Genomic DNA, 27824 nt, shown 5'->3' with positions numbered 1-27824 from the left:
CGAAAACAAATTTATTAATATTAACTATAACAAAATAATAATTTATTAATATTGAATTTCTTTTTGTACATAAATTGCTGTAGTAATGAACCCCGCAGCTATTAAAGCGAGTGCTAATTATTATGTATTATGTATACGTACGAGTATACGTTTCTGTTGTGTTGTTGTTTTAAATTGTGAAAGGCAAACAAAGTTTAGAATATATACACAATTTCTTGATTACTTTTCAATGTGAAAACGTACACACTTCCATGGTATAGCTAGGCGGTGTTGCAATGCAATTAAGTCAATTGCGTTACATTACGTATACGCAGAGTGTCGAGCTATCATAACTGGCCATTAGAGCAAACTAGGGATTCATTTTCGTCAGCAGGAGCGATGGCGGGTGCTAACGAAGCTCTCAACGAAAGTGAATTATTGTCCAAGTTTCGACAAATTCAATTAACGACAGAGAAAAAGGGCAGAAAAATTACATTTTTAATTAGAAAATTGCAACAAGCCGAAGCAATTTGATGAAGTACCACTCAGGTGAGTCTGGCTTCGGTCAAGTGTTGCTAAGGTCAAAATTGATTACCTCCGCCCCACCCGGCACAGAGGGTATTCCTTGAGCTTCAACGATATGTTCCCCTTGACAAGCAAATGCTCCAACCTTGCATCCGTGCTGATGCGATAGCTGCGAAAGATCTTGGCCAGCAGCAACTTCATTAGCATTAGGGCATAACGATAGCCTATGCACATGCGCAGACCTTTGGTGAAAGGCACAAAGGCAAATGCATGTCGCGTAGCTGAATTGCAGCCAAAGTGCGCCTCTGGATTATACGTCTCGGCCAATGGACCCCATACTCGTACATCTCGTTGCATGTTGTAGATATCGATGCCAATCTGTGTTCCCATTGGTATCACATAATTGCCATCCTCCCGACGCAACTGCAAATCCTGTCCAGCTCGTCGTAAGACCATCGGAACAGGCGCAAATAGACGCATCGACTCGTTAATGGCCATCTCAGTATAGGTAAGACGCTCCAGCTGATCCATTGTAATATCACCAGACTGAGGCAGCTCGGCTCGAAGCTCGTCATGGACTTTGTCTTGATAATCTGGATGCATAGCCAGGCATAAAATGGTAAAGTACAAGGCTGTTGATGTTGTCTCAAAAGTCTGAAAATGAAGAATATGGAAATTTAATGTGTATTATTATTTTTTTTATTATAGAATGCGATGATATAATTATCAACAATTAATTATAAGACTTCGATGGATATGAGTAAGATGTAGTATACATAACAAATAACTTGGATGTCCAGTTACTACGATGAATATTCCATGGCCTTAGCTAATGCATTAAGCAAATGATGCTATGAATGCAATAGCAATATAAGGAATAGAAAAAATACACTTATAGTCTAGTTATTATGTCGTTGTAATTAAGACTAAGTTATAATGTCTACTGACAAATTGCGAAGAAACAAATAAAAAAGCACAATCGACTGTGAGATACCCGCTATCCATATTGAATAAAATCAAAACAGTGCAATATAATTCTTAAAACATACCGAATTAATATACCGAACATACTACTAAACTTTTCTGCGGGATTTAATGGGTATATTGATTGAGTAGTACATTCAAAATATACTTCAAAACTTCTACGAGTATACTAAATATGTATCACAAAAATACTAATATATACCGAAGGCTACATTTATTAGGTATATTTTTAAAGAGTACTATATTGAAAATGTACCATAGAGTACTAAACATTCCAGATTGTCAGTGAAAGCAACTAAAACAAGATTTCACTTGGCGTTTTTTTCCATACAAAAATATTTGCTAAATAACTTATACAATTTATATCTGATCGCAACCAAGCCAAATCATTATAAATTATTAATTGAAACGAACTTGAAAAATTATATCTCTAGACTCTGCGATTTAGGCACACTAACTATAGTATTTATGATTCCTGAGAATTTGAATGCGATCGGATAAAAATTTAAAAAGTATGTAAGGAAAAAATGTTGTATCTGATATATTTCGTACTGCGTCAATATACCAATTATGGCATTCGGTATATTTTAGTATATTTGCAGTATATTCGTTTTTTTAAATACTAGTACCGCAATGTTTTTTATTCAAAATGGGTCTCGGGTATCTCACAGTGGAGCACACTCGACTGTAGTTTTATTACTTGCTTGGTTTGCCTTCAACTTTTGCATCACTCAAAAATAGGTAGAAGGACTACATTTCAGTTCAAATAATCGTTAATTGATGTTGCATATTTCATTAAATGTATCCGTTCGATTGGGTAATACACTTTTTGAATTAATTTCCCACGAGATCTTTCCCTGATTCCAAATCTATATAAATTTCCCCAGGCATTTCAGATATTTATGTATACTCTACTATAGTATAATAATCATTTCATACTCATAGTTCATTGTAGACAGGAACTCACCGCTGCAATAATTACGTTGGCCTCATCACGAACATCCTGCCAGCTCATTTGCTGTCCACGTTCCACATGGTCTCGCACTTGTTCAATGAATATTGACTTTGACTTCGTGCCCAACTGATGTTGCTGCTGCTGTTCGTGTTGCTTCTGATAGTGATGCTGTTCCAGAGGCATGTTCGCGTCCCAGTCGTCGACGCCCACAACGGAGACGGCAGGCTGTAACAGCTGCCAATTTATGTGAATAAAAGCAAGAACTGTAGAGAGTAAGCTAATCCGATATACCTGCTCAACAAATCCAATCAGGACACCAACGACTTTCTGCTGACGGTCAAAGAGTCGCGACCAGCGATAGATGAACTCCGGGTAAAGCCAAGGGGATAACATTCGCTTCACACACACTTCGGTTACGCTGCAAGACAATGTGCAAACTTTTGTAAGCAAACACCAACACTAGGAGAATGCTCAGACCCCGATTTCTTGCTATAGACTCAAAGTGCGCAGTCAACTCGTGTCACAAGAAATTAGTCACGACTCAATGGATACGAGAAGCTGCAACATTCTAATTAGCTAATAGGCAACAACATATCAACAGCACCTGGCTCTACCTTATCCCACCTTCCACTTGGTGAGACATGTAAGAAAGCTTCACTAGAGTGTGCGCGACTATAACATACCCGTATTTCGTTTTGGGATATTCATATCTAGCAACCTGTGTGTGTCCGTTACGTGTTGTTGGCTTTCACTTTTCAAAATGATTTCTAGGATAACATTAAACTTTAAGTTGTCAATTTTTGTTTGTTTCTTTCTAATGGTGTATAAAATTAACTTGTTTTATACTTATCAATATTACAAAATAAAAATTCTTAATTCCTTCTTCCTTCTCTCGTATGCTTGTAAAAGGTGTTATCATTGATATTACAAGCAGAAGGTCTTTACTAGATTTTGGCGACGCAGTTATACCCTTAATGCTCGTTTCCTACAGACACAAAAGGCATGTATAAAACTCACAATGAATAGGAAAATCAAAGCGGCAAAATATTTACACGTTTAACTACAAAACAAAGTAAGTACGTGTGTACTACAAAGAGATTTTCAGAGCATAAATGAGAGATTTAATACGAGTGAGTGGTCGTCTATTCAAATTGCAAACAGCATCCGCTAGGTGGAGCTTGTGTGCTCGTTGCTTGCTGTTTACGAGTAGCTTTTGAACAAACATAAAAGGTAGTTAACTCACCCATTGTATGCCTCAAAAATGGCCATGGAACCATCATGCTGAAAATTCATTTTCTTGCCCATTGTTGTTTCTATTGATGAAATTATAAGACATTAAAATAAGCACTCTTCTCTGAGGATCTTTTGTATACTTACGACAGGCGGCCTCTAGAACGATTTTCTTCAGAATTTGATAGATCTCGAGGCTTTTGCCGTTCTGCACACCTTCCATCTGTAACTTGTCCAACAACACCTCAGACTCAGCATTGAAAATGGGTAAAAAATTGCAAAGTATCTGACGACTAAACGCCGGATTAATAAGGCGACGATGCTTCTGCCAACGAGGAGCTGAAAATGAAATAAGTCTATAGAATATAAAAACAAATGAATAGCATTATGGCTTACAGCTGGATGTAAAGAGACCATCGCCAATGGCTGAACTCATAAAGCGATAGAAGTCGCCTTTGTTTGTACAATGCGATGAATTAAAGATCTGTTCCACAGTCTGCGGATCGTTGACGTAAAGAAAACATTTGGTGCCCATCCAGGAGATGAATGGAGCTTTATACTTGTGGGAGAGACCAGCCATATAATTTAAGAATGCTGCAAATTTCAGTTATTATATTTTATACTGCAACATGAAAATAATCAGCGCTCACTCTGCGGATTCATCATTTGCAATCCTAAGCCAATGAAGGGCAGACCAATCGGTCCTCTTAGTTGCCAAGCAATCTTATAATATCGCCTGCGACTCCATAGAAAATATATCCATATTATTATCAGCCAGCTGGCTAGTATAATCCCGACCAGCATGTCGTTGATCCAAAGCGGAATCGAAATCGGAATCGAAAACTATATGTAATTGAGTTAAGTGCGCGATGGCGTTCGACGTAGTACTGAAGCCCGAATCGAAAAGCAGGTCTAACGCTTGCCCATTGAATATTGTATACTGTATGTAATTGTGATTACGCATTTGTAGCCAAAATGGGTCACTTTTCATGTCTGCCACGTTTCACCACGCTAATGAATTCATTCGAATGCAAGTCGCGAGGCCTAGCAAATTATGATAGCCTATGATATGCAATAGGTATATTAGTAACCGGGCCAAGTTAAAAACATTGGGGCAGTTGTAGCTCGGTAGCGCACTGAAAAATATAAATAAATAAATAACAATAATCTACTCATACTAAATTAATAATGATAAGTTAAAACAATAAATATAATAAGTAAATAAATATAATATATACATATATAAATATAAATCAATAAATAAGAATAATCTAATCATTCTAAATTAATGATGAAATATTAAAACATTAAATATTATAAGAATAATTCACATTTGTAACGCCTTCATAGGCGTCAGATAAATCAATCACTTTCAATATTCCACTTTATATCCACAAAAGAGCATCAGTACAACTTATTAGATGTGCATATTTGTTATGAGTTCATTTTGATTTAGTAATTGGTTAATTACTGAGTCAATGAGCACGACGTCATGACTCTATTGAATTACAAGTATGAGTTTGAATTTCAAATAGGTGATAAGTATTAAGAGGCTCAATGTCGAGATTGCTGTTCGTAAAAGAGAAAATTCGAATACTTTAAGAGAATAATTGAAGCAAAAAGATTGTGAGAGAATATGTATAGTTTTTAAATACATTATTTATTTGCTAATAATTTTTTCCCCTCTTTTTTACAAATTCATCAAATTCCTCAAATTGATTTCAACAATATTATCATTCTTGCACACCTGTAGGTTTTTAGTTATTTATTTATGATGTTAATTGAATTCTTATTGTATATTTTGTTCTCTTTGTTTGTTTGTTTTTTTCTTCACTTTTTCTGTTTTGCCGGGAAAGTGTTACAAATTAGAATGTATGCTGAGAGTATCTTTTAATATCGTAGTTAGTTACTTTGCTTAAACTTAGGACAGTGCGAGAAAATTCTTATGTAGTAGGTCCTCGAGAGGTCTGAGTTCACTCTTATCTTGATCTATATAGCAAACGCTAAAGTTAGGATTTTACCATATATGTATATAGTTATCGACTTACATCCTCGCCTCTACTGTGTGTAGGGATATCAGCCAAGTATATGTGTGAATGAATGTATATTCATCAAAGAGATCAAGAATATTTCTCAATTTTGTGGACGTCAGCTTTCAGAATTGTTATAATTAAAGGCCATTTGGGATTTATTGGAAGCCGATTAATGGGTTAAGTGATTGAGTTTTGACTAGGATTCGTCTTGCAGTTGGATACATTCAAATTGTATATCGTATATGCTACATATTTTTGTAGGTATGTATATGCTACTAATATCCGTTATCTAATATCGTATCTGTATCGGTAGTATCCCTATATACAAGTTACATATTCTCCTTCCCCTTTAAAAAAAATTATACACGGCTTATTGTCAAAAAATATGACGACTTGTAATCCCACGATTGTTTACCTCTCATCTTTCCTTTAGATGTACAATATGCTTCTTAATTGCAATTGTTAGTTTAATATTTATATTCCTTCTATATTTGCCGGATACTATACATATAAATATTTTTTATACCCTTCCTATAGCATCCTATTATTAATAAAATAGTATTATATTAGTAATTTAATTTTGTAACTATCTCAGTAGCAACATATTCAAACCATGGCATTATGCATACGCTTTACATTGATTAGATCGTTAATCAAACCATCGGATTACAACTTTAAGAATCATATCCAATTTGATACTGGCATTAAAAACTCTCACAAGTGTAAAAAGACAACGCCCAGCTAGATTCCATTGTAATATATGTTTTTGTATTTTGCGTGCCTGAGTAAAGTTGAATACATCTGCGCTTTGTTGTTATTTGCATGACTTATTCGAAAACAGTTCAGTATTTAAATAATTTTTTAAGCTATGCAACAAATTCAAAGGACAACCAAATAAAATCTTTTCTTGGTGACGCCTTTGTGCGGTAAAAGATTACATTTTTATGGACGCAGTGTGGCATGTGTTGTTGTTGTTGCTGCTCTGGTTTTATCTTTTATGTTGTATAAATATATATGCATGTATATGTATACAAAAAATAAACATTTGCTTTTACTTTCACAATAGCGCTTGCATAAATATTAATCAAAAAGACATTGGCATGGATTATTTATATTCTTTTTTTTTTGCTTTAGACGGGAGCTTAGACGGTGCAATTGCATTCGTGTCTTTGTGTTAGTGTGTGTGTGTGCGTGTGGATGTGGGTGTGAGAAAGTGGCATGGCCTAGGTGTATGTGTGTATAAAAGCTTGGCTAAGGCTTACTACATAAACTAATTGCCTTAATTTGTATTCATTTATTCACTTTACATTTTTATTGTGACTTTTCATGTGTATTTATTAAATTGTTTATCAATTTGTTTATACTTAGGCACAATACATTTATTTGTTTTTGCTAAATATTCATTATGGCTTATCAACTAAATACTACGCATAAAAACGTGTGTAGCTGTCAGTGTGTCTGGGTATTATTAATGTATTGTTGATTATTATTATAATTAATATTATTACATATCATTGGATTAATTTTGTATTTCGCATTTAATAATTTCTGCTACAAATTCAAAAAATGCAGCCACTTGGCAAATGTTTAAAGCTTTTTACTTAACTTCAATAAGCAAGAAAGATTGTTACAAAATGGATTTTAAATGAAGCAGAAACTTTTTGTTGTTTATGGTTTTATGGCTATTTTAAATTGGTGTTTAGTTAACATTTTCATTTCCATTCGCATTCCGTGTAAAAATGTTTACAAATATTGCTTTCAGTTTTCATGTATCATCAATGTTAGTTGTCGTTCTTTTATAGCTGTTGCTTTTCTTTTATTTTTTAACAATTATAAACAATCAATTTAAAACCAAAAAGGCAATTCTACACCGTTGACAGAAAACATAATACACAATACCGACTTGGGCACAGTTTATATAATCATTTTAACGCGTTTTAACTTACAGTTTTCTTCACAAAATACAAAAACTATATGTATATGCTCTTTACAAATAATTTTCATAATCTTTTCTTTTCTTTTTTTTTCTTTAGCTTTTTTTCTTTGTTTTAACAAAATACGCGCTACGTTCACTACGAATGCTACAAAGTAGACAACAATATACTAGTTTTCCTTTTTATCTTCTTTTATTTTTTATTTTAGTGTTGCTTTTTGTTTGCTACTGCAGTTGCTTTATGACTCGTTTTAGATTAACTTTCCGCTGGCTGATTGGTTGTAAATTGCGTGATACCATCGCTTTCCATAGACTCCAGCACATCTGCCACATAGGCAGCAACATCTGTATGGCTATTCTCACCACGCCGTATAAATGGCATCTGCAACAACCGGTTGTACTTGGGTCTGTCACTTTCCTTCTTTATTAAGCTAAGAGGGGATAAGAACGGTAAGAGCAGTTGACCTTGCATTAGCAGTGACGTCTTCCACTTACCAAGTGTTAACAAACTCCACAAACTCCTGAGAGAACTCCATGCCATTATATGATGAATGTAAACGTGGCGGATCGCCTTGGACAACCTAAAGATTTTGAGAAGTTACAACAGTTGCGCATCATTCAACGTGACAATGACAATCATTTACCTGGCATAGCTGTTCGAATACTGAACCCCACTTGCGATAAGGAAAAGTGCCAGTTGCCACTTCCATTAGTGTTATACCCAAGGACCAAACATCGCTGCGAACATCGTAACCCTTGGCGCGCTCGGGATCAATACGCTCTGGCTAGAGGACAACAATACCCAACATTTAAAATAGCAAATATTTACTCTAAGCAATGTCAAGACGTACCGCCATATACGGCCTGCAACCCGCGTCCTTAGTTTTGGCTATCGAATCGACTAGCTGCCCAGAGATGCCAAAATCACATAGTTTAATGTCACCACGCCTATGCAATAGAATATTGCTCGGCTTTACATCACGATGTATGATCTTCAGCTCTTCCTTTAGATAATTGAGAGCATTCACCGTAGCCACTGTGATCTTGGCAAGTATGGACTCGGGAATATGCCGCTGCTTTTTCTCGAATATGTACTTGTAGAACTTGTCCAGAGAGGTGTCCATTAATTCCATGCATATCCAACAATCGCCTTCCTTGAAAAGCGCACCGTAAAACTGCACAATGTAGATGCACTCGTTGGACTTCATGACTACCTCGAGATCCATTAGCAATTGCTTCTGCTCCTTTTCATCGACAGTCGAGCGTATGCGCTTCACTGCCATCACCTTGTCCAATTTCTTAAAAATCATCTTGTTGACAGCGCCAAATGCACCACGACCAATCTCGCCCAAATCTTCGAGATCATCTGATGTGAAGTGATGTGTGTTTGCGGCTCCTTCACCAAACTGCAGCTTGCCACATGCCTGTTGCCTGATGCGTTCCCTATGACGATCCGTTGCAGTGCTGCTGATGCCACCACTTCCAACAGTTGCAACTGTATTGCCGCCTCCGCTGCAGCTGCTGCTGCTGCTGGGTACTGGAACTGCGGGCACAAAACTGGACTGGGCTCCAAAACGTAACGTAACATTGTTTTGCTGCGATGAGGAACTTGAGCCTGAAGATGTCGAACCCGAAGATGTTGACGAAGTAGACGATGGCGGGTGTCGAATGCTAAGATTGTTCAAATTGAGCTGATCAGGTGGAATGCGTGACCGACTCGGTCCAGCTAATGCGAAACGAGGGAAGATTCGTATAAGATAAGGTGAATATTTTTATTCATGATTTTTGAGCTTATCAATTGCATTTCGCAGCAAGCAATGCGTCAGTCATGATTATCTCTACATTGCGTGTGCGAGTGTGTGTTTCTTTCTAATGTACATGTGCGCTACACATATGTATGCGAATGCAAATGTATATGTGTATGTGTGTATGCATGAGTGCGTGGGCAGATTTTAAGCAAATTACTTACTTGCAAACAAATTTTTTGGTCTCTCGGCCATTATAGATGTCTGTCGATTCAATCGCAAGCCAAAATATTATGAAAATACTACTTTGCAATATTCGTTTTAGTTTTTCAATAGAGCGCCGCGCCCCAATACACGTCGCAAACGGGGGGCGCCGAAATTATTTTCGCTGCGAACTTTGCTTAAAGACTATTAAACCATAATCGTACGCCAACTGTTATTTTATTAGTTGAGAGCACAACTCAATTACGTATTTATCAATCGCGTGCACATTTAAGTTCTTCTCATTTTTTTAGTTTCGCTTCACATAAAAATAGACTAGAAAACATTAAAAAGGCAGCAGTGCAACAAAATACTTTGTGTGATCTACTTTGTGAAAGAAATTAATACCAAATTTCAATAAGACAATTATACCAAACAACTTGCCGGCCTTTTAGGGATGTTTTTGTATAGAAAGAGAAAAACTGTAATTTATCGAAATTGTTATAAATGTACACTGCGGTCCCGTAATTCACAGATTTGATTTAATTCTATTCAAAAATGAACAAGAACATATATTTAAATATTATAAATTTGATAACTTTGGTATAATGAATAAATAGTCCCTTGATAGTATCGACAAACCGACAAAACGATATTTACCACCAAACTGTTAATAACATTTAGCTACATGTTAAACCTGTGCCGCTGTTAATATTGTAAACAAAAATCTAACCTAGCGGAAATATTACTTAATTAGAATTATTCACACATAATCATGTCCAGCAACATTGCACGCAACAGCTACAAGCTTTTTGTTGGAAATCTGCCATGGACAATCAGCAGCAAGGAGCTAAAATCATATTTCTCACGGTTCGGCCATGTGGCCAATGCCGAAGTGGTCTTCGATAAGCAATTGGGACTGTCGAAATACTATGGTTTTGTGATCTTTAGCCAGCGTGATGCCTTTAATAGCGCCAGCAATCAAAACACACATTTTCTGGAAGGTCGCGTACTCAATGTGCAACGGGCAACTGCAACCCAATAAAATGCTTACATATATGTATATACACACAATTTTATTCTGTATTAGGTTATTTCGATGGTAAATATTGCTTGTAGTTGGAGCCCGTGGCAGCCCGGACATTGGAGAATCCTCGTTCCTTAAGTTGTGAGGAGAGCTGTTCTTTAATGCGATCGACAACGTCGGGTCCTTCATAGGCTAGCGCAGTATAAATCTGCACAAAGGAAGCACCGGCTTCGATTTTCTCAAAGGCATCCTGACCAGAGGAGACGCCACCAACGCCAATGATGGGAATGCTGCCCTTGGTCAGTTCGTACATTTGGGCAATCAGCATGGTGGAGCGTGCCCGCAATGGTTCACCACTTAAGCCGCCCATTTCATTGACAAACTTTATGTCAGTGATATTGTCACGAGCCACAGTCGTGTTTGATACAATCAAACCATCCACACGGCAATTCTTTTTATTAATGACCGCCACGATGTCCTTCATATCATCGAAATCCAGATCTGGCGATAGCTTTAAAAGAATTGGGACTTTCTCGTTGTGCTTAAGCTCAGCACGTGCATGATTGACTGCCTCGAGCAGTTCTGTCAACTTGGATTTACTCTGCAAATCTCGCAGTCCATGAGTATTAGGACTGCTCACATTGACAACCAGATAGTCAGCCATGGGACCAAATGTTTTGATTCCCGATACATAATCGTTAACCGGTGTCTGTGTGTCCCGATTGCGTCCCAAGTTGACGCCGACAACAGCATTGAAGTCCTCTCTTTCACGTAATTTGCGTAGTCGATCCGCCACCACATCGTGACCATCACTATTAAAGCCATAACGATTAATAATGGCACGATCGTTGATCAGGCGAAATACACGCGGCTTGTCGTTGCCTTCTTGAGCCAAAGGCGTAACGCTACCAATTTCAATGAAGCCGAATCCCAAGTCTTTCAATCCGCAAATGGCTTCCGCGTTTTTATCGAAACCAGCTGCGATGCCAATTGGATTGCTGATGAGACGCCCGAAAAATGAGTTATGCAAATTCATATCATCCATGTAGCTTGACGTTGGACAAAGGCGATATTTACAAGCCAACACAGCCAAATTGTGGCTGGTCTCAGCCGGCAGTAGACGCACTACGGGCATAACAAAAGAGCGGAATAGATGATCCTGATTGTGATAAACGGTGATACCCAAGCATAGCGCCGCAGCGCCCGTTGTTACGATGCCCAGGGAACGTAAGCGATTCTGGAAAATCAAGGCTGTGCTAAAAATAATTCGAATTTCATTTAAAATTTAAGAACTCACAAATTTTCGCGTGCTTTGCAACATTGTCCTCAGAAGCGAATTGAACTGGTTCATAGCTTAAAGGGTGATTCAAAATTAGTGGTACCACTAGTTTAAAAATTTTGTTTTCTTTTATTGAATTTAGGTTTTGCCTAATGCATACTTAGCACGTTATATCTAGCAGCGAATTCTATTTAAATTATTTTCTATTGTTTTATTTAACGTCGACTATTGCAATGAACGAAATTTAGCATTCACTTAAAAAGGAAAAATAAAATTGATTCATGATAAGAAACAAAAAATAATCATATATGTATTTAAAATGAGAAGTAAAAACATCAATTCACTCAATTTTGATGTCAGAAGCTAGTTCCAGTTCAACTCACGAACTGACCTGCGATGAACCAGCTCCAGTGATGAGTCAGTGTTTTGTTGTTGGATTTTGGCAGCATAAATAACAACAGTTTGCACATCGAGGAAACAGTTACGATATTTGCAATGAAAGGTGGCACATTTCGCAACACGCAGTGGGATCCCACGCTCTTGACGTCACAGATTCTGTCAATGCAATTCTGCGTCTATTTCTCCCTTGGTCTGCTAGTCTTCGTGGCCAATAAGTTGGCTGGCGACAATTATACACTTGACCACATTTTCGAGTACCATGTGAGTAAATACTACCACAATACGCAATATACGTTGTACCTCGAACTCTCCTTCTACAGGAAATACATATATACGATCTGGGTGGTCGTTTGGTGATCTGCGCCTTTGTCGTAAACGCTTTTGTAGCATCGCTGGCCTTGTGGTGCATTGTACGCCGTGCCAAGCTCTGCCTCGACTTTAGGTATCGTTTCTGCATACATACATATTAATTATCCACATACATATCTGATCCTTTCTAATTTTGCAGTTGCACGTTCCATTTGCTGCACCTGCTCATCTGCTGGTGGTACAATCGCTCGTTTCCAGCAAATGCCTCTTGGTGGCTGTTGAACGTTATCACAGCGACCATAATGTGCATTGGCGGTGAGTTCCTTTGCCTGCAAACCGAGATGAAGGAGATTCCGGTCGGGTATGCGGCGCTTAACCAAAAATCGGACGTTTGAGGGCTACCACGAAGCCAGACAAACATTTGAATGTGATGCTAGCAAAGCCACCAATTACTCTTAAACATACGAATGTGTAATTTATTTTTAATAATATATGTATAGTTAAGCATTCAATTTAATAGAATATATATCCGATGTAACTAGTGCAATATCTGATATATAAAAGGCGCACCACGCTTGAGTTTCAGCTGCTTCTCAACTGGCTCTGGCGGCATAAAGAACTCCAGCTGTGGCGCAGACTCCTCAATCTCACTGCCATTATTCCGCATGAATCCGAAGAGGTTCCAAAAATGCAGTTGACGCGGCACGAACTGTCCATAGGTGAACATAAAAAAAAACGTCAAGATCAACGAAATGATCAATAATAGCGACCAGCATTGGGTGCTTGGTGTCTTCAGCATGATGCTTGGGAATTAACTGAACCTCATTGAAAAAGCATTTAGATCAGATGCGAGTACTACCAGCGAGTTCGCGTAAACAAAAAAAAGCAGCCAACCAACCACCTTTGTAAATAACAACAAATAACTTAAATTTGTCAAATTTGTTTTTGTGCAAAAACAATGACTGAACAACAATCAACTTCTCCTCTTCGTGTCGTCTCACCACGATCATCAGAATGCAACAACCTAATCAGATGTTGCCTAATCTAATCTAATCAAATTAGAGACTCGACTGAAAGTTAGATGTCAGATTCTCAGTCCACGAGCTTTTGCTCAATTCACTCTACTAATTGGCGCACATCCTACATCTCAATTGGCGATTAGGTTAATTACGAAGATGGCTTAGCTCAAAAAGCTTTCGAATTTTGTATAAAAGTTCAACTACCACATAGGAAAATTCCATAGATCAAAAATATCCCACATATGGACATAACGATCATATGAGAACAGACTTTCTAGTGGAATTTCACAGCGGTTCATAGGTCCTGCTGTTTCTAAAGATAATACTATAAGTTGTCTCTATTTTTTTGTGTTGAATAAAAATCAATTTATATCCATTTGCTAAATTATTCGATTTATTTTTAGCAAACTTGTTTTTTTTATGTTTTGTTTAATGATTTCTCTTGTATGGTTTGTTTTGTGTGTGGTTTAAATTATAGTACATAATTATATATAGATTTATATACCATTAATTTTAATATATAACTTTACTAGTTACGCTTTTCATTAAAATCATCGATTAATCAATTCAAATTGAAGTACATGCTCAATTGTATCGCTTATCGATTTAATAATTCTGTGCATCGATTTCAATAGTTGAAAGAGATAATTATCGAGATGGACAAAAATTCATAAATTGCCTTTACTTAATATATTCTCTTCTCGCTCGCCTTCTTATGGGTTTCACTCTTAGCTTTAGCATATTTGTAGTTTGTTGTTGGGGAGCCAGTTTTGTGGTTGTTTGTGGTATTCGCATCATGATTTATAAACTACTATTTAATATTTGCAGCAATTTAAAGTTGTCGTTTGTTCATATATGCATACATTGTATATATGGTAATTTTAAACAATTTTTATTATTACTTGTAATGCGTTTGCTATTGTAAATGGGTACGTGAGTGTGAGTGTGTAATGTGCTTGTGTATATGTTGAGTTTATATAGTATTTGTGGTTGCGCTGCACACAGACAGTTTCTCTTTCACATTTGCTGCCCCTGTAGTATATATATAATCGACATATATATATATAGATACATATAATATGCAAATATAATAAAGTTGTTATCGGTTCAAAATGTTCGGTTTCTGCTTCTGTTTCGGCTCTGTTTCCTTTTTTTTTCTCGTTAATCTATTTCATTTCTGTTCCTTCTTCTGTGCTTTTGTAGTTTAATTTTGTTGTTTGTGGTTGTTGTTATTAGTTAATAGTGACGATAGTCGAAATGGTGTTGACGATGCTGTTGCTGCTTGCCTTGTTGGCTGGCTGGCCTTGCTCATTGACCCCACCAATCGGGCCCGTTGTTTGAGTGCGATCCACCGCCGCCACCACCACCATAGGAGCCACCGTAGGATCCGCCACCATAAGCACCACCGCCAGAGCTTCCTCCTATGATTGATAATTGAATTTAGTATAATGTCAGCGATAGTTTCAGCAATCACGCAGTAATCACTCACCAAACTTACCATACGAATTGCCATTGCTGCGATAATTGCCGCCACCGCCGGCGCCGCTGTTGCGACCACCGCCGCCTCCACCACCTCCGCCGCCACTTCGTCCGCCGCTGCCGCCGCCAGAAGTTGTACGGTAATCGCGGGAGCCAAAGCCGCCGCCATAGCGTGCGCCAGCGCCACCTCCACGACGCTTGGCACCACCATGTCCGCGGTCCGAGCTAAGCATCTCTTCGAGAAAGCCGGGTATCTCCTGCTTGGTCTCGATGAGCAGCTCTAGCAAATCGGAACAAATGTTGCGATTTTTCTCATTGAAGAACGATGTGGCGACACCGAGATTACCCATACGACCAGTACGACCAATGCGATGCACATATTCCTCCACATCGGTGGGCAGATCAAAGTTAATCACATGCGTCACATGCGGAATGTCCAGTCCACGGGCTGCCACCGCAGTAGCAACCAAAATGGGACAATCTCCCGATCGGAAGCAACGCAATGCCTCCTCGCGCTCCTTCTGCGTGCGATCACCGTGAATGCTGGTTACCGGATGATTGCACTGATAGAGGAACTCCTCGAGGGAGTCGGCTCCCTTCTTTGTCTCGACAAAAATAAGCGTTAGATTGTCCTTGGAGTACTCGGGTCCATCTCGTATCGAGGAGAGCAAGTCGAGCAAATAGGAGCGCTTGTCCTGATCATAGACCCACAAAATAGTCTGCGTAATGTTCTCGGACGTGGAACCAACGCGTCCCACGGCCAAGAATATGTAATTGTTGAGAAAATCACTGGCCAACTCCTGGATCTGTTTTGGGAATGTCGCCGAGAACATCAAGGTCTGTCGTTGACCTGTTGGTGGCATGTTCAGCTGCTCGACAATGCGACGAATTTGTGGCTCAAAGCCCATGTCCAACATACGATCGGCCTCGTCCAAGACAAGGAAACGTATATTTTCCAAACCGACCTTGCCGCGCGTGATCATGTCTTCCAAGCGACCCGGCGTTGCCACAATCAAATGGCATCCGCGATCTAATTCGCGCATCTGTTCGCTGGTGTTGTTACCACCATATAGGACAGCGGGACGCATGCGCGAGCGATAGGCGAACTTTTTGGCCTCCTCGAAGATCTGAGTGGCCAGCTCGCGGGTTGGTGCCAGCACCAGGCCCAGCGGATACTGCTTGCGCCGACTGTATTGGCGATTGCTCTGCGGCGGCGCCGACAGTCCATGCTCATACATCTGATTCAAAATGGGCACAAGGAATGCGGCCGTTTTGCCAGAACCGGTCTGGGCACAGGCCATTAGATCTCGGCCACTGATTATGATCGGTATGGCATATTTTTGCACAGGCGTCGGTTTGTCATAACGCGCCAGATTCACATTGTTGCGAATGATCTCCGTCAGCTGCACATCATCGAACGATGTGATGTGGGGTGGCACATTTTGACCCGTCGCCTCCACGGGTATATCCTCGTATTTGTCAAAATTGATACCCGTATTGCCGACCCCGAAGAGCTCTTGCTCCAAACGCTCGTCGCGTGCTCCCAGTTTTGTGTAGTCGACGTTGCCGCCTCCTCCGCCGCCCTCCTTCCAGCGATTGTTGTAGCCACCGCCGCCGCCGCCGCGGTTGTTGTAGCTTCTGTTGCCCCCACCTGCTCCTGGTCCGCCCTCAGAGGCGCCGCTATCGAATCCAATGGAGCGTTCCGGCTCTTGCCAGCGATCATTGCGTGGCTGCTGTGCATCCTCCTGCTGATCATTAAGTCCATTACCACCGGCACCACCGGCTCCCCCTCCGCCACCACCACCACGATAAGATGGCCCACGTCTATCTCCGAAATTGCGACCACCACCACGATTCCAGTCGCCGCCGCGGCGGTTATCGTATTCACCTAAAAATTAAAATCGAAAGCAACATTTCCAAATGAAAATCGACGCTCATCTATCTATTACTGATTGATTACACACCGTTATAGTTGTCCTCGTAGCGATTGCCGCCACCGCGTCTACCACCGCCGCCGCTGCCAAAACTTCCGTAGTCGCCGCTCTGGCGATTGTAGCCGCGATTACCGCCGCGATCGCCTCGACGAAATTCTCCGCCGCCGCGTTGCTGCTGCTGGTCCCTGTTGTCGTTACCACGTGGGGGTGCGGCACCTGAATCAAAGCCCTGGCCCTGATTGTCTACGTCCGCGTTGTTGTTGCCACCACCAGCTCGAAGATGCGGGGGCACATACACGCCACCAGTGACCGAATTAGTGGAAGTCTTGCTTGTTATGGGGCCGCTATAGTTAGCCGAGCCGCCATTCAAGTCCAGACCAGCAACCTGCAAAAACAATTAAAAACTATTAGTAAAATATCAACAAACAAATATGTAGATGTGTTACAAAAATTTGTAGACTACAATATTAAAACCATCAGCTGCTTCAGAACCGCACATTAACATTATATTAATACGACTATTCGTTTAACAGAAAATATCCCATTGTAATTAAACATTGTGAAATTTAACATTCTGTCTGCAGCTGTCTTGCAATTAGCTTCCGGCATATTTAAATATTCTTTTTATCATCCATGTACCCTAATTCTCAGATATAATTTATTACTATATATTATTATTTATGTTTTTTAGGTTTATACTCCGTCTCTCTTGATAATGCCGGTTAAACGTGATATATATACCAAGACCTTTATTTTTGTTTTCGATTTACTCTGCTGATCAAGATAATTTGTTTATACTTTACGGGGCCTCCCCTACAAGCAGGTATAAGAACAACCGCCAAGCTTTTATCTGACGTCACAAGTTCAATGAATTCTTAGATGTTACAATACAAGAAAGAGGTATAGAAATATCAAGTTGTTGGTAAAAGTCACACACACACACGCATGTTTGTATAATCTTTTTAAGCTTAGAGCTCTTCAGCAAACCCGGTTGGCAACATGCTTTTTTTTAATTTGCGAGATGTTCTCTTACACTAACACACATAAGATGGATACATTTGTATACGTATCAAGCGAAAATAAGCGCAACTAGTTTGAGAGGGTTTTTGGATTTTGACATCGGCCTAGCAACAACACAATACACCACCCACACACTGACACACAAAATATCAAGCTTAGCGCAGTTTTCATCGAAAGGAAGAGAGAGAGACCGAGAGAAGAGCAGTAATAAAGCCGCAATAGAAGCTATGCAAAGTGTGGAACTTGTTTTTACAGCAGTGTCGTATAGGGTGTCACAGTATTGCTTTCGCGCATTAAAGGTGTACATATTGCAAAGATTACATTAATGTCTGGCAACGCTGTTTACAATACTCAGCTTCCACATGTGCGTGAGGAGCAACCGAAGACAAAGAGAACGCCGCCACTGGCTCTCTCGCTTTCGCACACACACACATAAATGCACTGGTTTAGAATTGCGGCTACTCGCACACACACTTCCTCTCTATCGTTCACACACACACACACAGCAATGAACATGTCAATTTGGAGGCAAGCTAAAAGTTTTACAAAAGAAATAACACAATTGAAAATAACAGAGAGGAAACATCCACACACACACAAACGATTAATTCGTATACGTATATGAGTCACCGTTCGTTGCAGAATGTAAAAACGTAGTGCGCTCCACGGCCAGACATTTTGTATGTTATGAAATCAATAAATTTTTTGTAGACCCCCGACACAACGAATATTGTTCAATAAGCAACCGAAGGGAAGAGACGGGTATGTCATGAGAGTGTATCACGACCGTCACTTTTACACACACGCCATCTCTTATACTCATGCATATTACTTCCCCCCCCCATTATGTTCCCACTGTTTTGCACCACACACCGTTACGAACTAACAACAACCACACATAAAAGTACTATCATCATTTGTACTTACTTGCTGCTCTAGACCTGTGCCATTTTGGTTAATAGCATTACTCATATTATCCTCCAATCACTTGCTTGTTTTTTCTTGCTTTCCGTTTAGGAAAATTTTGCAATTGTTCTGATTTTGCGCACACTTGCAATTTCCAAAAAATTAATGTATGTAATTGTTTTTCTTTTGTGTTGCACTTCGTGTCTATACGTTTTTCCTTAGTTTTTTTCCGACAACTTCTTACGTTCCACAAGCTACTACGTTCTTATGTGGAGTGAGGTTGTACTTTTCACAATTATGTAGTTCGTTGCGATTAATAAGAATTAAACGGTTATATTTACTAGGCCTACTTGTGCCCACCGACACAATTACAAGCTGTAATTGAGCTTGTGCTTAAAATTTAGGGTTTTTATACGCTTTCGCGTTTTTTTAACTTTCAGACGCGTGTCTATCCACACCAACGGCGAAAACGAGCCACACGGGAAAAAATGGTGGAGAGGAGCGTGACCGGGAGATGATTTCAACAAAATGCGCTCAATATATACCAGAAATATACTTTCTAGCCAAAAATGGCCACACTAAAATTGCTTTCGTTATCACAATAACAGGGTTGCGTTGAAAGAGTTCAGTTGGGTTGAAAAGTTGCCAGACAGCTTGTGCAACCGCCAAACTTTAAAATCTATATTCGTAATGTCATCGAAAAACTATCTGCAGAAGATCGTTTTTGAGATACATATGGTATGTACTAAATCGTTTTTGAAAACCTTGAACAGCTTGAAACACTAGCTGGATCTTTCGCTATGCGGGGCTGATGTTGTTTGTTTGAGAAATGCTTGCTTTGCAGTTGAAATTTTGTATGAATAATGCCAAAACTTGATGTGTAATGTTCGTGATACGTTTGAATTATTTTTTGATGAATATCTTTAAAACTGAAGCAAAACTCATAGGTTAATGCAGGAGAATTTACAACTTTTATTTACGCACAAACTGTATACATATGTATGTGGTGTATATATATATGCTTCTATAGTTTCAATATATGTATATATAGAATAAATGCTTTTGGTATTGGCTGCTTTAGCTTTAGCTAGAGATTAAGAATAAGGGAATGCGTGTGTGTCTTGGAATAAATTAATGCCGTATAGTATGCTAGCCCTTAAGCAGACATCTTGTATAGAATTCACGATCAATCGCATCGCTGGGTATGTACGAGCTCCACTTGAAGATTAATGCCAGCGTCTCGGTGGCTGTCAAATGATCCAGGGCAATGTTGAGGAAACAGTTCCAAGTGTAGAAGAAGTGTCGGGTTAGCTGCTCCTGCTCCACACTGGTGACACTCTCGCAGTTCACACAAACCAAGCGCCCACGTTGTAATTCCACAAACTGCTCAAATAAACGAGCCCATGCCGAGATGTTCAACTGTCGTCCGATATCCTGGAGCAATTCGACGGCACCATAGTTAAACACAATGGGCAACACTTTATCCAGATTGTGCTCGGCCAGATAAAACTTGGCTAGGACGTCGAGCAACGCTGGCACCGCGTGTAGGACATCGAAGCACTTTAGCTGCTCATTGCGGGACCAAAAGTAACGCAATAAAACAGCACCAAGCTCATGATATTGACAGGCATTATCGAAGCGAAGTGGGAAATTGCAATGACTGCAGCGAAAGATCTCGATGCCGGCATTTAAGAGTACGAATCCATTTGCAATATAGTCACGCGTCGCATCGTCCATCTCCCAGATGAGCTCGGGATTCAAGTAGTTGAAGTACATCTCATAACAATTGCGTTGTGCCTGCTCCAAGCTGTCGCCATGGTCCACCATCAATTGGACCAGTTTAGTCAGCAATTGGATCAGCTCGTTGGCCGTATACTCATCGAAGACGCTGCGATAACGCTCTACGCAATGCGTTCGACTGAATTTGGCGCTCTTGTGGATCAAATACAGATTGTATATGGTTTTCTCTTCGGGACTGATGTGAGTTGTTGCTGTTGTCGACGCTGCCAAACGCTTGGCGGAAGCTAATTTGCTCCTGCGGCAAACAATTTCCTCGTCGTCCTCGTCGGCATTGTCCTGCGACTCGTAGCGGGCTTTAATATCCATGAAGGGTAGCGAGCGCTCACTATCCGGTATCAGCTCGCGGACCAGCTGTTGCTGCTGCTCCTCGGCAAATATATTGAACTTGTACTTGATGATGTTCTTGCCAAACTTTCCAGTTACTGTCAGCAGTGCATCCTTTAAGTGTCCCGCCTTGGGCGGCTGCTTGAGGTTATCGCAAAATGCATTCTCCAACACATAAACCCCTTTGGGCGGTGCTGCAGCAAATGGCATCGTTATGGTTTGAATCTGGCTGCCATTTCCATTACCAACTGTCGCTGCTGTGCTTAGACTGAGAGACTGGCTGCGCTCGGTTGTTGCAGAGCTGCCGCCAGAGCTTTGGGTGTCCAGTGCGTTGCCCGTGCACTGGGCAATGGCATCGAAGATGACGGATATATCGTTAAGCAGCTCGTACTGCTGTCTCTCAATGAGCATCTGCTTCAGTTGATTGAGCAGCTTCAGATCGTAGTTCTCGCGCGCCTTGTCCGCAAAGTATTTGACATGTTGGCGCAACAGACGTGCGCATTCCGGCAGCCTTGATTGCTGCATCAGCAAAATGGCGTGTCCCTGCAGGGTCTGAAGCTGCACGCTGTACAATGAGCCTGTTTGGGTGAACACAAAAATCTCGGCGCCTGTAACGCGACAGTCAACAATGCGTTCGAACTGATTGCACCAGAGCACGACCGTGGAATGGCGTACATCAAACACATAGAGTCCCAGTTCGGTGAAGGCCAAGAGGAAGTCCTGACAGAAGCGCTGTAGCTTAGCGAACTGCAGCTGCTGCGGCTGATAGTCGAGCAATTCATCGTTTGTCTCTAGACCATCAATATCGTTATTGTCGTCGATGGCATCGTTTTGGCTGGGCTTTAAGATCTTGGCGGGCGCCATGGCGAGTGCGCTCTTAAACTGATGCGTTTGGATGACCTCGCCCTCGAAGTCCACTTCCCAGATGCGAGTGCCGGGACGGGCGCAGTAGATGCGAGATGGCTGCAATGCTTCCTGTGGCGACATAAAAAAACATGCACCAAAGGCGCCATCCCTCGGACGGTTTCCAATCTGTCATGCATAAATGGTAAGGTTTATACTTGAGATGGAAATAATAATAGGCGACGAACCTGTTTGTACTCCTCGTACTCGGTGTTGCAGAGAATGCACTTGGAGCAGTTGGAAATCAAGAGCAGAGATTCAAAGTCATCGATTTGCACAATGGGCGAATCGAGATAGAGCAATGGATGCACTGACATGTTAAACAACAGGCTGTGACCAATGAACGACGACAGCAGCACCAAATTGACCTGACCCCGTGTGTCGCCATAGTAAAATTGCTTTTCATCCGGCGTCCAATGGATGCAACTCACTTGTACAGATTGATCGGTGCTCAGGTGTGTAACAATTACCTGTGGGGCAGCTTGGGCCGACAGGTTGACAGCATACACGCAGATCAGGGATCGTTGTGTGGCAAATGCAACATACTTATTGTTTGCCGATATGCTCAAGTGTGTAACTGGGCCATGTTTATTGGGGATTAGATGCATGAATTTGCCAGCACGATTGAAGAAGTATAGTGAGCCCGAGGTGGCACCAAATATGATGTAGTTGTCTGAGATGTCAAAGCAGGTGTACTGTAATCAAATATGAGAATCTAGAGTATTCGATTGCATTTGATTTCGTTACCTTGATCCGATTGCTGTGCCTCAGCGGTTGCGACAAATGTGGAGAAAAATCAATAAAATTCGAGAGACAGTAGGCGTCGGACATTTTGCTGCTGTTGTTTCTTCTTACTGACGCTTGAGTATTCACATATTGGGCACGCTTCGCATGCTAATTATACAGTATGTTATTGTTTGTATATTATTTATGCATTTTTACCATTTGCAAAACAAAAAAAAAAAACAACTGAGGCTTCAACTATTACAGATGTTAACTTGGCGTTGCCACTGCCTTAACAAATGCAAGTCTGGCAGCTCCTGCACTATGTTTACAAAACATTTTGCGACCTGGCAATACTGTAGCGAACAGCTGCTTTTGTTATTTCCTGTCAAATATACCATCATTTAAAAAAATAAAGCTGGGCAAAAAGAGAAAGCAAGTTGATCATGTGCATTCAATCCTATACTTACGTGGAATGTTCAAAATTTCAACTTGCATTTCTTTACAGTGCCATAAATAGTGCCGGCGCATGATTACAATATCCCTCCCCACTGACCACCCCCTTGTGAACCATGCCCACCAATGGCGCTGTCAACTAAACGTCAAAACAGTTCCGTGGTCGTTGCGATGTTAAAAAGTGCAAACGAAGAGCAATGACTCAAAATACATGTGCATAATACCAAGAGAAAAGAAACGCATAAATCGCATCAATTCGCATATACATACATATGTAATAAGGAAACATGGCCGACAAGTCAACGGAGCCAACAACACCCGCATCATCACCTACCGAGGAGGGTTTGGTTACAGCTGCTGCGAACCGTGTTGTTGTTACAGACGAGGCAGCTCCAAGCAGCGGTGGCTACAGCAGCAGTAGCAATAACAACAGCACACATGTTAAGGTTTTAATAATCGGCGCTGGAATGGCAGGTTTATCTGCTGCCAATCATCTGTTGCAAAATGGTTGCGATGATTTTCTCATTGTGGAGGCGCGCGGTCGGGTGGGAGGACGAATCGTGTCCATACCGCTTGACAATAATCAAAAGGTACCTCACGCATTATGTAAGCAGCCTCGAAGCATTTGTTTAAGGGGGGATAAAAGAAAAGGGGGACGTCACAATGTTAGTATTTTTGGACGTTCCTAATTGTTGAGCAACATTTTTGCGGCACTTATGAAAATTATAGATTTTTCCACACGTTGCTTTTAGGTGTCACAACGACATTATTTATTTTATACAGTTCTAAATTGTAACATTAATGAAATATTTTTTTAAATTCAGTAAGATCGGCATTAATTTGCATTCCTATAACCTGGCCGAAGTATATATTGCGAATTGTTTTTGCCAAGTTATTAATTGGTTACACGCTTCTAGTGAAATAACATGCTTACCGCTTTGTCGTGCAACATTATAGCATGGAATTTCTTACTTTACCATTTGTTATACAACTCAAATTCACTTTGTAGATAAGATACGATTGTGTGTTACATTTATGACGTCGCAAGGTGTGTTTTAACGGGCAATCAGCTGATTATTAATAACGGGTTAACGGGTAAACGATCACGTAGTCAGGGAAACACCGTTAGAACCGGCTACTTTCGTATAGTAAATAACTTATCTTAGATATAGGTCAGTTAACTTTAACGAAAAGAAGCGAAGAATCTTATCTATTTATTTTAAAACAAATTGTATTTACGTTTTTCTTGTAAACTCTGACAGAAGGGATAAGGAAAACTATTTTTACATTAACTATTCAATATTATATTATATTTTAATGATGGAAATCTTAAGAATATTTTACACTTCATAAATCGCTAAAAATTTATTGGATTTATTTATGGAAGCCATTTTATGTGTTAGAATTATATTAATGATCACAACAAAAGTTACCAAACTCATTATTGAGAGTTACCCTATGTTAATTATAGAAATCAGTTAACAAACAAAATTGTCGAGAGATAAAATTTTTGTTATAGTATATATTTATTTAGATGTATACTACCATTATATGCTATAAACGCAGATATTGATTAATATGTTATATTTGCTTTATTCTTAGACGGATTCATTTTGTATTTTAAGTAAAATGAATTGACTAGCTTGTTTATCCCAAAGGTTTATTTAACATTTCATTCGAAATGTGATCAATATGTTGGTTTTTGCCTAACTGATTTGATTGACACGATTCAGTAACCATAATAAGATACATTTTTAGGATATACGAAGGCATCGCATTATTATATCGCAAAGGTTAATTATGTCGGTTAAAAACTAATCAATCTGTTATATTTGCACGATTGCAGGTGGAGCTTGGCGCCAATTGGATACACGGCGTGCTGGGTAATCCAATCTTCGAAATAGCTGTGCAACACGGTCTAGTCAGCGTTGTAAACATACCAAAGCCGCACAAGGTGGTGGCCACCACAGAGGATGGTCATCAGGTTCCTTTCAGTATACTGCAGGAAATCTACGAGGCGTACGTCTGTTTCCTACGCCGTTGTGATGAGTATTTCCTCTGCCAGTACAGCCCGCCTCCTGACATCAACAGCGTTGGGGGAACACATAAATTACGAAATTGAGATCTACTTGAGCTCTGTGCAGGATCCGAAGGAGAAGCGTCTGAAGCAGTTAATATTCAATTGCCTGCTCAAACGCGAAACTTGCATCACCGGTTGTCACAATATGAATGAGGTCGATCTTCTTGAACTAGGTGAGTTTCTCCACAAAATTAAGATACTTAAAGTGCTTATAAACTATTCGTCGATGCATATAGGAAGCTACACAGAACTCCAAGGTGGTAATATTGTTCTGCCAGCGGGCTATAGCTCAATATTGCGACCACTAAGCGCACAGATACCTAAGGGATCCATATTGACCAAGTGTCCGGTGAAGAAGATACACTGGAAGCGAAAAAAAACATTTACCGGCTTGGAGACCGTTGATGAACACTCGGAGAACGAGGACTCCGACGATTCCGAGAAGACAGTGACAGAGGTACCAACAGGTGCAACCCAACGTGGTGCCTCTGTCGAGTCAAACGCCAGCAGCAGCAATTGTGATTATGTGCCCGAAGGTGCTGTTCGGGTCGATTGCGAGAACGGGCAGATTTTCCATGCTGGTCATGTGATATGCACCATACCCCTGGGTGTGCTAAAGCACACGCACAAGACGCTCTTTGATCCGGAACTGCCACATTACAAACAGGAATCCATTGAGAATCTCATGTTTGGCACTGTGGACAAAATTATTCTTGTGTACGAGCGTCCATTTCTCAGCGCGGACATCTCGGAAGTGATGCTTCTGTGGGACGATGAAAAGGAAGAGGCGGCCAGCGAAGAAGAACGAGCCACAGATGCGTACCTTAGCAAGAACTGGTTCAAGAAGATCTACTCATTTGCCAAGATCAATGACACCCTGCTCCTTGGCTGGGTGTCTGGTCGCGAGGCAGAGTATATGGAGACATTGCCCCATGAACAAGTAGGCGAGAAGTGCACGGAACTCTTGCGTGATTTCCTACAAGATCCTTATGTGCCTAAGCCTAAATTATGTGTGTGGTAAGCTGACCTCCATCTTCTTGGCTACAAAATTCTACTTATGTTATCGACTATTCCTTTTAGCACCAGTTGGAAAAGTCAAACTTATACGGGAGGCGCCTATACCTCGATACCTGTGGGTGCCACACAGGAGGACATCGAGAATCTAGCGCAACCCCTTTACGCCACACCACAGGCAATGAAGGTAGACCGCGCACCTTATTCGAATCTATTTCATGAAATTTCATTTCCAGTCCGAATGTTTTTTTTTCAGCCAGCAATCGTATTTGCCGGCGAACATACGCATTCCAGTTTTTACTCCACTGTACATGGCGCTTATTTGAGCGGACGGACAGCGGCACAGTATTTACTGGCAAATGACGAACCAGATGAGATTATCATGGAATCTGATGGCAGTGATTTAAGCGCCTGGATGCAGGGTATCGCCCTGGACTAAGCCGATAAACCATGACTATTTATTATTTATGTATTATATACTTATTTATGTCTATTTAACACTTTTAACTTTATTTAAGGACTAATTTTTATTTATCGATTTGTTTTTAGCTAGTTATAGATAATATCAATTGTTTGATGTGCATTTGTTTTGATAATATAATACTTTCGTTTTACGTATCTTCTATTAAATCACGTTGTTGGTCGGAAATTGCAGATCGACCAGATTAGTAATTTCAGTGCTCAACGGCTTTCACTGTAACACTTAATATTACCCAAGATGTGCACAAAATAAATTTGTTAAGAAGATAGTTTACTAAGAAATATGTACACCTATTTTTATAAATTCATATAAATTGTAGTCGAAAATATAAATTGGTTGAAGTTACAGGATGAAACGATTCTTGTTGGAGGTTATCCAAACAAAAAAAAAAAAATGGTACGATAACCAAAAATGCAACAAAGTGTAAATTTAAATGTAACTATGTATTGTTAATGTTAACTATTTTGCTAACTACATTATGCATTAGTTAAATCTTTAAGACAAGTAAACAAAGCAAACAAGAAATGATATTATATATAGCATTCAAAATAGATCTACATAGATATTTATTTTTAATTTATAAAACAAGTTATTATTTCTTAAACTTGTGCGCATAATGAGAATAAATGGACACGCTAAACTGCAATTTTTCCATTTTTACTGCAAAGTTGTATAGTTTATTTATAGACCTTCATTATTTAGCTACATTAAATTGACCCCCTTTGAGAACTTTACGTATCCACTGCCGCCCATGTGCCTTCGATAGCTCAGTTGGTAGAGCGATGGACTGTAGTTCGGCAATTGCAAATAGACATCCACAGGTCGCTGGTTCGACTCCGGCTCGAAGGATTTTTTTAAAACATTTTTAGAATGAATTCATCGTTTAAATAATATATATATATATCCGTAATCTATTAAGAACGCGTTTCTTGTCAATGTTTAAAAACATGTTAAACTTAAATTTTTCCATTTTTGTTTATGTAACATACATTTTTCAGTAGCATAGTATTCGTCAAAATCCATTTATCTTAATTATTAGTTTTTTCTTTGGAATAGTCGTATATTTTTTTCATTAAAATTCACAAT

At 39.9% G+C, this 27824-nt stretch overlaps 9 protein-coding genes and 1 non-coding gene across 12 annotated transcripts; 4 read left to right on the top strand and 6 right to left on the bottom strand.

Annotated features, from left to right (window-relative positions):
- Positions 1-96: 96 nt before the first annotated feature.
- On the bottom strand, positions 97-4802 carry LOC117576304 (probable cytochrome P450 313b1). 2 transcript variants are annotated; one of them, XM_034260959.2, is made up of 7 exons: positions 4324-4801; positions 4070-4267; positions 3821-4012; positions 3687-3756; positions 2735-2861; positions 2456-2677; positions 97-1158 (listed from the first exon to the last, which is right to left on the bottom strand). In XM_034260959.2, exons 1-7 carry the CDS (start codon positions 4475-4477, stop codon positions 571-573), a joined length of 1551 nt encoding a protein of 516 aa, XP_034116850.1. In that variant the 5' UTR covers positions 4478-4801; the 3' UTR covers positions 97-570. The 2 variants fall into 2 exon arrangements, with proteins under 2 accessions (XP_034116850.1, XP_034116849.1); XM_034260958.2 differs by having other exon boundaries at positions 2456-2861; positions 4324-4802.
- Positions 4803-7640: 2838 nt separating this feature from the next.
- On the bottom strand, positions 7641-9975 carry LOC117573989 (dual specificity mitogen-activated protein kinase kinase 4). The gene is made up of 5 exons (XM_034257538.2): positions 9609-9975; positions 8491-9365; positions 8284-8424; positions 8135-8220; positions 7641-8070 (listed from the first exon to the last, which is right to left on the bottom strand). The coding sequence occupies exons 1-5, from the start codon at positions 9637-9639 to the stop codon at positions 7896-7898; spliced, it is 1308 nt and encodes a 435-aa protein (XP_034113429.1). The 5' UTR covers positions 9640-9975; the 3' UTR covers positions 7641-7895.
- Positions 9976-10179: 204 nt separating this feature from the next.
- On the top strand, positions 10180-10659 carry LOC117573993 (SRA stem-loop-interacting RNA-binding protein, mitochondrial). The gene has a single exon (XM_034257541.2). The coding sequence runs from the start codon at positions 10361-10363 to the stop codon at positions 10628-10630; it is 270 nt and encodes an 89-aa protein (XP_034113432.1). The 5' UTR covers positions 10180-10360; the 3' UTR covers positions 10631-10659.
- LOC117573990 (dihydroorotate dehydrogenase (quinone), mitochondrial) lies at positions 10645-12178 on the bottom strand. Its single transcript, XM_034257539.2, has 2 exons — positions 11910-12178; positions 10645-11849 (listed from the first exon to the last, which is right to left on the bottom strand). Exons 1-2 carry the CDS (start codon positions 11961-11963, stop codon positions 10677-10679), a joined length of 1227 nt encoding a protein of 408 aa, XP_034113430.1. The 5' UTR covers positions 11964-12178; the 3' UTR covers positions 10645-10676.
- Positions 12179-12295: 117 nt separating this feature from the next.
- LOC117573991 (protein SYS1 homolog) lies at positions 12296-15040 on the top strand. Its single transcript, XM_034257540.2, has 3 exons — positions 12296-12551; positions 12611-12732; positions 12799-15040. Exons 1-3 carry the CDS (start codon positions 12387-12389, stop codon positions 12992-12994), a joined length of 483 nt encoding a protein of 160 aa, XP_034113431.1. The 5' UTR covers positions 12296-12386; the 3' UTR covers positions 12995-15040.
- Positions 13138-13398, bottom strand: LOC117573994 (uncharacterized). Its single transcript, XM_052007406.1, has one exon. The coding sequence runs from the start codon at positions 13396-13398 to the stop codon at positions 13138-13140; it is 261 nt and encodes an 86-aa protein (XP_051863366.1).
- LOC117574975 (ATP-dependent RNA helicase bel) lies at positions 14762-19436 on the bottom strand. Of its 2 annotated transcripts, none has more exons than XM_034259039.2 (4): positions 18979-19436; positions 17062-17416; positions 15108-16985; positions 14762-15039 (listed from the first exon to the last, which is right to left on the bottom strand). In XM_034259039.2, the coding sequence occupies exons 1-4, from the start codon at positions 19021-19023 to the stop codon at positions 14927-14929; spliced, it is 2391 nt and encodes a 796-aa protein (XP_034114930.1). In that variant the 5' UTR covers positions 19024-19436; the 3' UTR covers positions 14762-14926. The 2 variants fall into 2 exon arrangements, with proteins under 2 accessions (XP_034114930.1, XP_034114931.1); XM_034259040.2 differs by having other exon boundaries at positions 15117-16985.
- A 642-nt stretch (positions 19437-20078) lies between these two features.
- On the bottom strand, positions 20079-22977 carry LOC117574974 (BLOC-2 complex member HPS5 homolog). The gene is made up of 3 exons (XM_034259038.2): positions 22732-22977; positions 22173-22679; positions 20079-22113 (listed from the first exon to the last, which is right to left on the bottom strand). Exons 1-3 carry the CDS (start codon positions 22813-22815, stop codon positions 20107-20109), a joined length of 2598 nt encoding a protein of 865 aa, XP_034114929.2. The 5' UTR covers positions 22816-22977; the 3' UTR covers positions 20079-20106.
- A 208-nt stretch (positions 22978-23185) lies between these two features.
- LOC117574977 (peroxisomal N(1)-acetyl-spermine/spermidine oxidase) lies at positions 23186-27151 on the top strand. Its single transcript, XM_034259043.2, is given in 6 exon segments — positions 23186-23753; positions 25010-25258; positions 25260-25416; positions 25480-26260; positions 26324-26444; positions 26514-27151. Coding segments are annotated over 6 exon segments (1794 nt in total). The 5' UTR covers positions 23186-23450; the 3' UTR covers positions 26697-27151.
- Positions 27152-27494: 343 nt separating this feature from the next.
- Positions 27495-27587, top strand: Trnay-gua (transfer RNA tyrosine (anticodon GUA)). The gene is made up of 2 exons: positions 27495-27531; positions 27552-27587. It is a non-coding gene; the product is annotated as a tRNA-Tyr (tRNA).
- Positions 27588-27824: the final 237 nt, after the last annotated feature.

This window comes from Drosophila albomicans, chromosome 2R, assembly GCF_009650485.2.
Source record: "Drosophila albomicans strain 15112-1751.03 chromosome 2R, ASM965048v2, whole genome shotgun sequence".
NCBI lineage: Eukaryota > Metazoa > Arthropoda > Insecta > Diptera > Drosophilidae > Drosophila > Drosophila albomicans.
This window is presented reverse-complemented; position numbering and strand designations above follow the sequence as displayed.